The sequence below is a fragment of the Natrix helvetica genome, assembly GCF_964273705.1.
Source record: "Natrix helvetica genome assembly, chromosome: 1".
Lineage (NCBI taxonomy): Eukaryota > Metazoa > Chordata > Lepidosauria > Squamata > Natricidae > Natrix > Natrix helvetica.
This window is the reverse complement of record NC_138548.1, coordinates 25,221,409-25,235,857: the sequence shown is the minus strand read 5'-3', so window position 1 is coordinate 25,235,857 and position 14,449 is coordinate 25,221,409. Positions and strand designations below refer to the sequence as shown.

The 14,449-nt window shown below is 40.3% G+C and overlaps 1 protein-coding gene across 1 annotated transcript in view; it reads left to right on the top strand.

Annotated features, from left to right (window-relative positions):
• MDGA2 (MAM domain containing glycosylphosphatidylinositol anchor 2) overlaps positions 1-14,449 on the top strand; it is a 624,733-nt gene that overhangs the window by 517,244 nt on the left and 93,040 nt on the right. The window contains exon 10 of the mRNA XM_081938341.1: positions 5,016-5,164. Coding sequence (XP_081794467.1) covers positions 5,016-5,164 — 149 coding nt within the window. The remainder of the gene's footprint in view (positions 1-5,015; positions 5,165-14,449) is intronic.

Here is a 14,449-nt window from a genome sequence, read left to right as displayed (position 1 = left end):
GTGTTCCTGGTTCCTGTAGTCTGCAATTTTTCCTTTGGAAATCCATTCCTACTCCCGCACCATTCAAAAGTTGTTCATACCAAATTGTATAGCTAAAGGTCTGTAGAGATTCTCAGTCTTCCAGATCATGGTTGTCCCCAAGGTGCTTTTTCAGGAGGCAACTGGACTTGTTTTTTTTTCTTTTTCTTTTGAAGATATTTCGCTTCTCATCCGAAATGTCTTGAAGTTCAGTTGCCTCCTGAAAAAGCACCTTTGGGACAGTTGGCTCACTTGCATTCCACATTTCCCTCCCAGGCCTGCCTTACATTCCAATGTCTTCCCTCCCCCCCTCCCATTACTATTGTCTGGTTGCGAGCAAGGCTGTATAGTGAAGCAACCATTTCAGATTGACTGGTAACATGCTTAGCTTTTTTTTTTTCAGTCAATAGGCCTACCAGAGCAATCAATCAATATAGAGAGAATGTCTCTGTAAAAGTTTGGAAATGCATTCCCAATCCTCTTTAAATTCACAAATTTTCTTCACCAAATGGCCCATCCAATATGTGGCTGTAATCTATCGTTGTTAATTTGTACTGATTGCATAAACAAAGTTGTGCTAGTCCACAGCAATTAACGTAGTGTAAAACTTGGCAAAGACTCATGACTCATGGCCTTCTACATTTATTGCTGACTGGAAACCTCTTGTAGTCTTTTTGTGTGAAGCAGAAAAAAAATGAATGCATGATTTATGATTTTGAGGACTCAACAAAATATAGACAAAAGAGAGAGTTATGTTGTAGCCATAGAGCAGGGGTGTCCAAACTTGGGAACTTTAAGACTTGTGGACTTCAACTCCCAGCTATGCTGGCTGGGGAATTCTGGGAGTTGAAGTCTACAAGTCTTAAAGTTCTCAAGTTTGGACACCCCTGCCATAGAGCAAGAGTGTCTATGGAGATTCTTAGTCATTCAGGTCATGGTTGTCCCAAAAGTGCTTTTTTTCAAAAGGCAACTGGACTTTCTGGTTTTTCTTTGGAGATGTTTCACTTCTCATCCAAGAAGCTTCTTCAGAGCAAGAGGTAAATTTATAATTTGACTTGTAACTGTACTTATGATGTCACCTAGTTTGGTAATGAAATATCTGCAAGAAAACCATCAAGTTGAGAGAGCACCGAGGCCCCACAATACTTATAATGGCTGTAAAGAAGATCAGAAGCTATTTCTTTCTATCTTTTTTCTTTCCTATTTTCTTTTTCCTTTTTTTGCACGTCGGACTTTTCATATCTTTTGAAACATTTTTTAATAAAATTATACGCAAAAATAATAAAGGGCTTAGTTGCAACCTCTAGAACCTTCTCAATGTTGCCACTGAATTTTGGCATTAATAGATGTGATTGTCCAATAACACTTTCTTATATATTCCTCCATCCTTCTTTCTTCTTCCATCTTTTACATTCCTTTTCTCTCATCATGACAGCTGCCTTGACTATCAGCCCAAATTGTCAGCTCTGTAGGGTAGATTAAAAAATTAATCTAAATGGGTTTAAAATTAGTTTCATTACAACAGGTACCGTTATTGGGTTTTACAAATCTGCATGTTTTTCCCTTTTCCCCCTTTGTGTAAATTAGAGAGGGCCTATCTAAGACATTTTCTCAACTTCGTCTCTTGGACTGAGTTTAAGCTATATTGTTTTGGTAAGGAATCTTCCCATTGCCCTTCAAGTCTATGCCCCTTCCACCTATTTCCTTTTCACTTGCCCATTGTTACCACATTTTCCAGCCACTTATCTTCTATCTCATATCCTGGGTTTTCTTGCCATCTTGTCAAAATATTATTTTATGAAGTCATTTGTTTAGCACCATCCCTGAATTTAAGAAAACAGGTTATTGATTGACCAACTCCTGGTATACTTTGCATACGGTCTGATCTAACTTGGGGCTACCGTGGATTTGCTGCCCACAAACCAATAGACTGGAATTTGCTAAGGTAAGGTTTAGCAAGATTTAGAAGGTATTTGAAAAGAACTGGACAAATTCAAAGATCAAACTATCCATAGCTACTACTTTTAATGCCTGTTTGCTACCTCCTGAGTTGCAGGCTGTGTACATTAAAATATGATGTAATGTGTGAGTGACCTTGGAGAATGAGAGAAAGAGATGCTGCTTAGGAAACAATTGGAAAAGAGAGGCAGGAGTGCCTTGTGGCTTAACACAGAGGTCCTCAAATCCTGGGCTGCGGACAAACAGTGGTCTGCAGTGTGCCAGAAACTGGGCCACTCAAATGAGCGAAGCCCCAACTCGGCATGTGTGGGATGCAGGCAGCGTGGGAAAACATCCCTGTTGCCCAAAAGATTGGAGGCCTCTGGCTTAACAGCCAGAGAAACAAACTTAAGAAGGAGTTACCCTAATGAATAAAAAATTTAAAAGTGGCAGCAGGACGTTTGTCCTTTCAAACTTGCAAGATTATGTTAGTGTAGTCTTACCATAAAGTGGAATTACAATAATACAATAGCAGAGTTGGAAGGGACTTGGAGGTCTTATAGTCCAACCCCTGCCTAGGCAGGAAACCCTATACCATTTCAGACAAATGGCTATCCAACATCTTCTTAAAGACTTCCAGTGTTGGGGCATTCACAACTTCTGGAGGCAAGCTGTTCCACTGATTATTTGTTCTAACTGTCAGGAAATTTCTCCTCAGTTCTAAGTTGCTTCTCTCCTTGATTAGTTTCCACCCATTGCTTCTTGTTCTACGCTCAGGTGCCCTGGAGAATAGTTTGACTCCCTCTTCTTTGTGGCAACCCCTGATATATTGGAACACTGCTATCATGTCTCCCATAGTCCTTCTTTTCATTAAACTAGACATACCCAGTTCCTGCAACCGTTCTTCATATGTTTTATTTTCCAGTCCCCTAATCATCTTTGTTGCTCTTCTTTGCACTCTTTCTAGAGTCTCCACATCTTTTCTACATTGTGGCAACCAAAACTGAATGCAGTATTCCAAGTGTGGTCTTACCAAGGCATTATAAAGTGGTATTAACACTTCATGTGATCTTGATTCTATCCCTCTGTTGATGCAGCCTAGAACTGTAATGGCTTTTTTGGCAGCTGCTGCACATTGCTGGCTCATATTTAAATGGTTGTCCACTAGGACTCCAAGATCCCTTTCACAGTTACTACTGTTGAGCAAGGTACCACCTATACTGTACCTGTGCATTTAGTTTTTATTGCCTAAATGTAGAACCTTACTCTTTTCACCATTGAATTTCATTTTATTAGATAGTGCCCAATGTTCAAGTTTGTCAAGATCCTTGTGTATCTTAAGCCTGTCTTCTGGAGTGTTGGCTGTTCCTGCCAGCTTGGTGTCATCTGCAAATATGATGAGTTCCCCATTTATTCCCTCATCCAAATCATTGATGAAGATGTTGAAGAGTACTGAGCCTAAAACAGAGCCTCGGGGTGCTCCACTGCATACTTCCCTCCATGTAGATGCAGTTCCATTGAGGACTACACGTTGAGTGCGGTTGGTCAGCCAGTTACGAATCCATCTGGTGGTGATGCTGTCCAACCCACATTCTTCTACTTTATCTAGTAGTAGGTTATGGTCTATCTTATCAAATGCCTTACTGAAGTCCAAGTAAACTATATCGATGGCATTCCTCTAGTCTACTAATTTTGTCACTTGGTCAAAGAATGCAATAAGATTAGTCTAGCATGATCTGTTTTTAACAAACCGATGTTGGTTTTTGGCTATCACTTTGTTTGCTTCTAGGTGTTCGCTAATTCTTTGCTTGATTATCTTTTCCAGAATCTTTCCTGGTATTGAGGTCAGGCTGATAGGTCTGTAGTTTCCTGGATCTGTTTTTTCCCCTTTTTTGAAGATGGGAACTGTTTTCCAGTCCTCTGGCAGTTCCCTGGTGCTCCAGGATCTCTGAAAGATATAGTTCAGTGGTTCTGAGATCTCATCTGCCAATTCCTTCAGAACCCTGGGGTGTAATCCATCCGGTCCTGGTGATTTGAACTCATCTAGGGTAGACAGTTGCTCACTTACCATTTTCTTCCCTATTTCAATCTGTGTTCCTAATCTGATTTTTGTGGTGCTGTTTTTGATAGGTTGGACTGTTTTATCCCTTTGTGTAAAGACAGATGCAAAAAATAAGTTAAATAGTTCTGCTTTCTCCCTGTTGCTTGTCACCTTCTTGCCACTTTCTCCCAGCAATGGACCAATTGTTTCTTTAACCTTTTTCTTGTTTTTAACATGTTGGAAGAAGGTTTTTTGTTATCTTTTACTTTTGTGGCAAGCCTTTCTTCATTGTGAGCCTTAGCTTTCTTTACTTCATCTTTACATGCTCGGGTTATTTGCTGATATTCTGCCTTAGTTATGTCCCCCTCTTTCTACTTTTTATACTTAACTTTTTTGTCTTTCAATTTGTCAGAGAGTTCTTTATGCAGCCATGCTGGTTTCTTTTGGGAGCTGTTATTTTTCTTCTTCATTGGTATTGTGCTAGACTGAGCTTTTGCAATCTCATTTTTCAAAATTTCCCAAGCTTCTTGAGTTGTTTTCCCCTTGAGGATTCTCATCCATGCAATTCTTTTCAAGCTCTCATCTAGTTCATCTAGTCCTGTCTCCTGTTCTGTTTTGTCTGGGAGGGCTGACAAATATCACCTGCTCGGAAGCAGCAATGGGAAAAGAAGGTTATTCTCTACTGATGTGTTATGAGATTCCTAAATATATCTGGTTGAACAACATGTGATACAGAAGATAGGCTTGGTAAGTGGTTGGCCTCCTCCCATCTCAGGACTTTCTACATTGTTGCATAAGGAAAATTGGCAACAGAATATTGTTTTGTGAATATTTAATTTGTTTTTATTGAATATTGAAATGAAGAATCAGCTTCAGATATTCAGGCAAAGGCAAAGTAAGAACAGCTGGGGAGACTATTGGCAGTTATTCAACACATAACTTGAAAAAAAAGTTTGCTGTTGTTCTCTGTACTTCCCCTTCTTGACTTACACTTCTACATCCAATTTGTTACCTGTAGGCAAAGCATATGCTCCAGAATTCTACTACGACACTTACAATCCATTGTGGCAGAACAGAGCCCGTGTGTATGCCTACAGCCTAGAATGGACCCAGATGAATCCTGATGCTGTGGACCGCATCCTCACCTACCATCTGGGGATCCGGCAGGTGAGAACTTCAGGTGCTTTTCCAAAGGACCATTTTCTCGCTAACCAATATTACTCTGCTTCTGTCACTTATTTTTCATGGAGGCTTTCAGTCTAGATGGCCGTTAGACAGAAGTATTTTTTGCTGTGGCGTAGAAGAGATGGCTCACTCATCTGTAAAATCAATTCTCACTTGCTAGGATGCAGAACAGAGGTGAGGAACAAAAGGTATTTCCCTTGTTCAGTGAATATGGAGATGCAACAGGCAAGGCACAAATACAGTGCCAACTGCTTACAAAGCCTGCTATTTAGAAACTTTCAACTGAAGTCTGTAAGAAAAAAATTCTCTTTGGCACCCAGTATATTTTGAATGTCCTGATGGTGCAGGGGTGGGTAGCATCCCAAGAGATATTAAGATGTACGTGGAAGGATGCCCAAATGAAGATTTTGTATTAGAAATTGTTTGGCCTCAATAGACAGATTTCATTACTATTCCTGCATTGGATATCTTCCTATTGTTTGGTTAAGAATGGAGGATAATAAGTTACATCTCTTTGTATGGTTGCTAAATCCATAATTAGTTTCTAGTTTCAAGGCAGGCAAAAATTAGAGGCAACCTTGTATTTTGAAATGTCAGTGTCAAGCATAATACTTATTTACAAGAAAATATTTGGATCCTAAGTAGGGACACAGACATTCTTATCTCAGTTCTTTTGAAATGTGCTATTTTATCCAAGAAAGACAAAAAAATAGTTTGGGGCACAAAAGGCAATAGAAGAATATTGTATGGAATTAGGATTACTCTGAGCAATAAGTAGTTTACAATGATCATGCCCCTTATGGTAGCCCAAACATTTGCCTGCTTTTACTCCCAGTTAAAAAGGGGCATAATGCATTAAAATTATTTCTTAAAGTGGCATCCAAATGAGTTTAGTTTATCAACAGAGATCTGTGTTGACTCTCTTTTTCTTCTTCTAGCTTCCAGTCAATGGTGAAGTTTGCACAGAAACAAATGAAACCACCCTAGGTTTTGTCAAAACCCATTACCCACCCTTTATTTGACAGATTGCTTGAATGAAAAAGCTAAATCTTCCACAAGACTGCTTGTGTGATGCAACATTCATTTGCCAATGATACTGCAATCTTTAAAATCTTAGTATGTACCTGACTAATTGGAAGCTGGAAAAGTATAGGGAAGACTAGACTAATTTATTTAATGTCTTATTAGGTTGTTCAAATACAATGATCCCCCAACTACCATGTTTCCCTGAAAATAAGACAGGGTGTTATTTTCTTTTGACCCCTGAAATAAGGGCTTGGCCTTATTTTCGGGGAGGTCTTATTATTTTTGCGGTGCAGGAGGCGGTGAGCGTGGTCACGGCATGGCTGCTGTAGTGTTGCAATATTTCCGGGGAGGTCTTATTTTCGGGGAGGGCTTATCTTAGCACATGCGCTCAAAAGCCTGATTGGGCTTATTATCCAGGGAGGTCTTATTTTCAGGGAAACAGGATAGTGCTCTCCAGCTTTCTTAAGACCACCAATTCAGGAATCCTTACCAACATCTCCAAAGAAAATCTAATAACTGCAGTCCATATACATATCTAAAGAACCATTTTAAGGAAAAATACAGTACACCAAAGCAGCTTAGGACACAGAGCAAAGCACAGGTTTCTTTATAGCCTTGTTTCTTTTAGCAAGTAGCTGTTTTCCCTACACATATCCCACTTTTAGCTAGTCCATATTAAATCCTTTTTATCTCCTAATATATCAGGTTCTTAGGATATGAAGTATGTGACTGGCTTTCCTAATTGCAATTGGATATAATGTGGTTTCTTGGGCCTCAGCTTAGCATGGTTTGCCAACACAGTCATTCATTCTAGTTTCTGAATAACAGTTTAGAAACTACCATATTATGTGAACTCAACCAACTGTTGCTGATTCATAAACAACAATGAAGCAAATCATGATTTAATGTGATATAAAAAATCAAATTAAACCCATCTCAGGATTTTGATGATTCCAGGATGCTCCTATAATGTATACTGTAAAGGCCAATTGTGGGGAAGTAAGGGTAGAAAAAAGGGATGTGGTGGCTCAGTGGCTAAGACACTGAGCTTGTCGATCAGAAAAGTCGGCAGTTCAGTGGTTTGAATCCCTAGGGTTGCATAACGGAGTGAGCTCCTGTTACTTGTCCCAACTTCTGTCAACCTAGCAGTTCGAAAGCATGTAAAAATGCAAGTAGAAAAACAGCGACCACCTTTGGTGGGAAGGTAACAGTGCTCTATGCACCTTCGGCGTTTAGTCATGCTGGCCACATGACCACAGAGACGTCTTCGGACAGCACTGACTTTTCTGCTTTGTAATGGAGATGAGCACTGCCCCCTAGAGTTGGGAATGACTAGCATGTGTGAGGGGAACCTTTACCTTTAAGGGTAGAAGGGTCCATGTTTTTGAGCTTTCCAGATGCATCTGATTGCCTACTATGTGACCCAGAAGAGGTACATCTTTCTCTTTTCTAGTTGTATCTGAAGACATTGCCGTGGTCATGTGGCAAGCATGACTATACATCAAAGTGCATGGAATACTCTTACCTTCCCACCAACGTGGTACCTATTTATTTACTCACACTTGCATTATTTCAAACTGCTAGGTAGGCAGGAGGTGTGACCAGTAGGTTTAATCCAGTAGACTGGATTAAATGGTCCTTTGCCTCATCCATAAAGTTTTGTGTTTCTTTAGTCAGCCTAGAGCTAGATAAACAAAAGGCAAACTGGATGTATAAAATGCCGTTTTGGGATGAGAAGACTGTGTGGTTTGTTAGGCAGAAACTCAAGAGGAGCTGTTCTGTTGTAATTAACTGGATTATAAAGTTTGCATTTGGCTGCCTTTTGAATCTACTTTATCGGCCAGAGCGAGTGTACATGGTAAATGAATCATTCCATATCTAAGGAGCAACATGAATACTTTGATTTCTTTGTGTGGTACCTGTGAGTTCCTTTTTCTATTATGGTGGGACATTCTACATGTTAACTGAAGCTTGTGTTTGAAAAATAGGCCCCCAGGCAAAGCTTACAAGGCATTATCAAACAGCACTCATGAAGATAAGCAGCTTTTGAATGAACTGACATATCCATGATGGGAAGTTGGCTTACCTTGGCTCTCAAGGCAAGCTCAGATCTCAAAGAGCGCAGCAGGATTTTGGGTTCCTTGATATCTGGTATGAAATGGCAGGAAATTTGCAATACTTCAATGTGTGCTTCTTGCTGCTAATGATATCTCTCTTAATGGGGCTTGTTGAAAAGGAGAAGCAAATTGTTTGGTCTTTTAATCAATCCACATAGCAAAAAAAATGAACTAGTGTGTTCTTGTCAGAAGCAGCATTTTCTTCAACAGACAGCTGCAGGGCAGAATAGCCACTGTGAATCTGTGAGATTCACTGAAGCTAGTGATGTGCTCTAAGCATCAAATGATATTGATGGTTCATTTATCCAGAAATCATTGCCTTTGGTTAATATTATCCAGTGCCATAACAACTGGGATTGTTATGATTTTCAGTGAGAGGTTTTGGGTTGGTTAATGAATTAAATTGAAATGCAGTGGTTAGATGATCTGAAGCAATATACAACTTTTACTTAAGCCGAAATTCCATTATCCCTGAGCGAAATGAGGTCCATAACAATGGCTAGACAGTTCCAGTTATGGAGAAAGTGATCTGTCCTCATAAGGTGACAATCCAAACTGGAAGCTTTCCCCTATTCTTTATTCAGATTTCCATGATGTTGTGTTCCAGATGTGAAACTCAAATATCAGAGAGGCAGGGAAAGCCACATGGCAAGTACTACCAGCTAAGGCTCTTTTTTGTCTGCATCTAAATATTAGGGAGAGAGAAATTGGAAGAATAAATACATTCCAGTATGAGTAGAAGGGGATATTTGTAGCTCAGGTTGAACTGTAAGGTCATTGGTACTCTCTGAGCTTGGTTGTTTTCTTGCAGATGTTTTGTTACTCAACTAGATACAATACAATACAATAGTAGAGTTGGAAGAGACCTTGGAGGCCTTCTAGTCCAACCCCCTGCCTAGGCAGGAAACCCTATACCGTTTCAGACAGATGGCTATCCAACATCTTCTTAAAGACTTCCTGTGTTGGGGCATTCACAACTTCTGGAGGCAACTTCTGTTCCACTGATTAATTGTTCTAACTGTCAGGAAGTTTCTCCTCAGTTCTAAGTTGCTTCTCTCCTTGATTAGTTTCCATCCATTTCTTCTTGTTCTACCCTCAGGTGCCTTGGAGAATAGTTTGACTCCCTCTTCTTTGTGGCAACCCCTGAGATATTGGAACACTGCTATCATGTCTCCCCTAGTCCTTCTTTCTCTTAAGCTAGACATACCTAGTTCCTGCAACCGTTCTTCATATGTTTTAGTCTCCAGTCCCCTAATCATCTTTGTTGCTCTTCTCTGCACTCTTTCTAGAGTCTCCACATCTTTTTTACATCGTGGCGACCAGAACTGAATGCAGTATTCCAAGTGTGGCCTTACCAAGGCATTATAAAGTGGTATTAACACTTCATGTGATCTTGATTCTATCCCTCTGTTGATGCAGCCTAGAACTGTGTTGGCTTTTTTGGCAGCTGCTGCACACTGCTGGCTCATATTTAAATGGTTGTCCACTAGGACTCCAAGATCCCTTTCACAGTTACTACTACTGAGCAAGGTATCATCTATACTGCACCTGTGCATTCCGTTTTTGTTGCCTAAATGTAGAACCTTACTCTTTTCACCATTGAATTTCATTTTGTTAGATAGTGCCCAATGTTCAAGTTTGTCAAGATCCTTCTGTATCTTAAGCCATTCTTCTGGAGTGTTGGCTATTCCTGCCAGCTTGGTGTCATCTGCAAATTTGATGAGTTCCCCATTTATTCCAGGGGATAACAATGATGATGTTACTTAGTTGGGTAATAACATGTCTGCAGGAAAACAACCAAGTTCAGAGCGCACCAAGGACTCCACATTCTGATATGGTGGACTATACAAAAGGTGGTTTCTCTCTTATTGGGGTATCATAAACCCAGAAAGGCTTTCATTCTTGAGAATGCTCAACCTCAGACTTTCCATCAGCCACAACCAAGTTGACTTTGCACATTCTTGGCAGAGAAATCTAGCATTAAAAGTGGCTTAGCAGTTAGGAATCAAGAATGTTCTCTTCTGGAGTCCCTTTTTCAGAGAGTTAATCCATGTGTCGGGCATAATGGAATTAATATATTTGCATTGAGTTGTTTATTGTCACATCTTTACTAATTTCCATCTGTAGTCACATCTTCATCAAATCATCACATAGCATCAGCAGTTAATTAAAATTCCGTTGATGAGCCCATTAAAATATGCAACCTTCATTTCAAGGTCTGAAATGTGTCAGCAAGTCAAATTGAGTGTGGGCCAAACAGAATTTGTCTGTGTCATCTGGTTATGAGTCAATGTGATTAGATAACTTGCTTAGCATATCACAAAGGCCAGAATTAATTGTGGTCTGTTTTCAGATCAAAGTGGCAGGTAGGTGTTATCTCTGTTTAAGAGCTTGTAGGACCCTTATCAATCTCTATTATTGCATTAGTATGTAGCCATTTTTTTAAAAAAAAAAACAATCATGTGGTCATAGGACCTGCTGGAAGTGAACTACTACCTAAAGAATGGAATAAATGCTAGGTGGAAGAAAGCTGAGCCACTATTCGTCTGCTCCCAAAAAGGGACAACACTGTCAAATCCCTAAAGTGATACTAAGATGGAATGGAATAATATGGGATAATAGGAATCGTAATATATGTGACTTATGTGATAATGGAGCATGTTAAGAGTTTTGTAAGAGGAAACTTTAGTGAGGAGATTAAGGGTTTGCAAGAGGAAGCTTAATCAAAAGGAAATAACACATAGCCAAACCGCAGACTTGAAGACAGGAAGCTTAGGCAGGAAACGTAGATAGATTTGCCTGTGACCTGCATAGCAACAGGGAGGGAGGCTGTGGGCTGTCAGAAAATGTAACCAATCATGAAATGTCACAAGTATGTACAAAAGTAACTGCATTAGAATCCTTCGGGATTCAGTCTCCTGCTTTCTTGTGTAGCGACTGAATCTTGTGCAATAAACCTTTTCTGTTTGATCCCAGAATTCTGTGTCAGTTCCAATATTCCATAATAATACTGCCATTCAAATGGAGAGAGGGGGAAGCATGGGGATAAGCTGTATTTTTATAACCTTTTTCCAGGCGTCTAAGGGCCCTGCAGTATCCCCACCTTCTTTGAAATGTAATAAGCAGGGAGGGCCATGTGGATTGCTTCAGTTTGCTGAAAGCAGAAGATGATGCTGGGAACGGTTCCTTAGCTGTTTCTCAAGATGGCCTTTACAATAAACATCTTCACACCTGTCGATTGGCTAAACTGGGATTCAAAAGCCCTATTTCTAACTGTATAATTTGGGAGGGAAATTAGAATATGTTTCTCCTGTCTTACTATTACCGTATTTTTTGGAGTATAAGACAAACCTTCCCCCCCCCAAAAAAAGAGGGTGAAAATCTGAGTGTGCCTTATACACTAAATACAGCATTTTTGGCCTTCCGAAACCCCATACCGCACATCTTGTTTTTCACAAAAATAGAGGTGCAGAGGGTGTGGGAGGCCTGTAGAGTGCTCCTGGGGGCTGGGGAGGGCAAAAACAAGTGAAAAATGGTCCCGGTTTTCACAAAGGGCTGTCTTTGCCCTCCCCAGCCCCCAGGAGCGCTCTACAAGCCTCCCACACCCTTCGCACACCCCTTTTTTTGCAAAAAACAAAACAAAAACCAACCCTGGGCCTGTTTTCGCGAAAAACGAGCCTGTTTTTCGCCTCCCACTCTCCCCACCCCATCACATTTTTGCCCTCCATGGACCCAAGGAACACTTTACAAGCCTCTCAAACTGTCTGCATGCCCCCCTTTTCACAAAAAAACAAACGGGGCGTGCAGAGGGTTTGGGAGGCCTGCAGAGTGCTCCTGGGGGCCGGGGAGGGCAAAACTTTTTTAAAAATTTACCTCTTCAAAATCTTGGTGCGCCTTATACTCTGAAAAATACGGTACTTCTTCTCAATAAAAGGTTCCTTTTGAAATACCACGATTCAAGAGCCTATAGTTTCTTCAGAAAGGAGGAGAGGCAGGTCCTGACAGCCACTTACTTTCTCAAATATATAAGATGATGAAGTCTTTTTTCTTTTAACTTTTCCAAAGCCTAATTTATAGTAGGCTCTTTGAAGGAGAGAGACTTCCCCCTCCCCACAGCTTTCCCGGACGACTTTTGTGACATTGCACAGTGAAGTGGCAGTTCCAAAAAGTGGCAGAAAATCAGACTCTTCTTCAGTACCTGCCAGGTCTTTAAGTCAAGTCCCCGCCGTGACGGCCTAGGGAGCTGCATGACAAACGGTAGGCAGAGTGTGATTTCATTTTCTTCCACTTCACATTGCAACCCTTCTTGATTTCAAAGGTGGCTTTATTGCTGCAATATCTTCCAGAATCAAGGTGTTAATTAGACGCTTTTTCCTGTTAACACCTGCTGAGCATTTTATGAAAGATAGTTTGCCCTGTGATGTGTTCAAGATGTCTCTAATTGCAGACATATTTGAGGGGGAAAAATCAGCTTCCCCCCTCCCTTTCTACCTTCCCTACTGATCGAAACCAGAAAAATAAGAGGATGTGTGCTAAATGATAGCAGCTTGATCTGTTTATAGGAAAGGATTTCTCTTGCTCCGTGACTGCAAGCATCTCCGAAGTCTTGCGCAAAATGTTAAGCTTGAGAGATATAAGATAACTTTTATTGTAATTTTTTTTGTACTGTGAGAACACCGGCCCACATTAAAAATGTTGCCTACTCTCAAGAGAAAGTATATTTCTATCCAAACACTTACATAACACACATACATACATGATATATACATACATAAATATATACCTGCTACACACACACACCACACACACACCTTCTTTTAATGACCCCATAATCCCTTGTGGGGTGGAGTCTGGGTAACTGAATGGAGCTAGCAGAGTGTTTACTGGCCAGATGCCCTCCCTGTCACCAATCCGGAGTTTTGTTCAGCAGATATATATTCTCTTTGTGCCCAGAGAGAGAAATATATGTCTCTACTTTGGATTGAACTCACAGCCTTCTGATTGTGAGGTAAGATCTCTTCTCCCTCCCTCCCCCCCTCCCCCCCCTCTCTCTCTCTCACACACACACACACATGTTGATGCTATATGGAACAAAACTGACCAAATAAATGTTCTGCTTTGGATACCACAAAGCTTCCTCCCAGAATATAACAAGGAAAACAAGACATGAACAGGTTGTGTAGCATAGCATCCCAGACAATCCTGTGGATTCTGCTCAAGCATCGCTTATGTGCCATGTCCTGGATAGAAGAAAGTGAACTACCAATGATCTTTTCTGCCATCCTCACCACTCTCTGCATTGCCTTCCTGTCTGAAGCAGTAATATTTCCAAACCAGACAATACTGCAATATGACAGGATGCTCTTGATCATCCCTCTGTAGAAAGTGGTAAGGAAGGTTTTCTCATGCGACACAAAAAATACAGGCACTGCTGTACTCGCTCCACCAGTTTGCAGTGATCATCTATTAATGATTATACCCTCCATGTACAAAGAATTATGTTTGTTTTGTATGCTTTTTCTCTGGGGAAAAAGGATCAAGAGCTGTATTGCCAGATACCTTTCACTGGGATAGAGTTCCATGGAATGGAATGGAACAATAGGGGTGCATAAAACTGCACAGCTTTAAGGATTTTTGCAAGATTCTCCACAATTTTACTTTCTTCTCTATTTGGAGATACAGGTTGCTAGCTCTACCTCACACCATGGCGCTCATGCATTAGGAAATTTGCATTCTCCAAAAGCAGATCCCTACAACTCCCAAGAAGGCTGTATGAGGTGAAACAGCATATGAGGCCACAAACAAGACTTTTTTAATGTGCAGAAATATTCAATGAGTGAATTTCAAGTTTCAATTTCTAATTCAATTGAATGAATTAAATTTGTTGATTGTGGATTTGCTTTTCTGGTAAAGATGAAAATGAAATGCTAATGCTAATTTCTCAATGGTTTGGAATTAGCCGTAGAAAGTGTAGGATTGTCCTGTCTTTCATGATATTTTACAATAATTTATTCAGCAATCTGCAGCTTATCTGGAGTCCCACTTTAATTTAAACAAAAGAAGATTTTAAAAAAGATTTCGAAGTATAATAGCTCTCCCTTTCACTTTTAATATCTTAACTAAA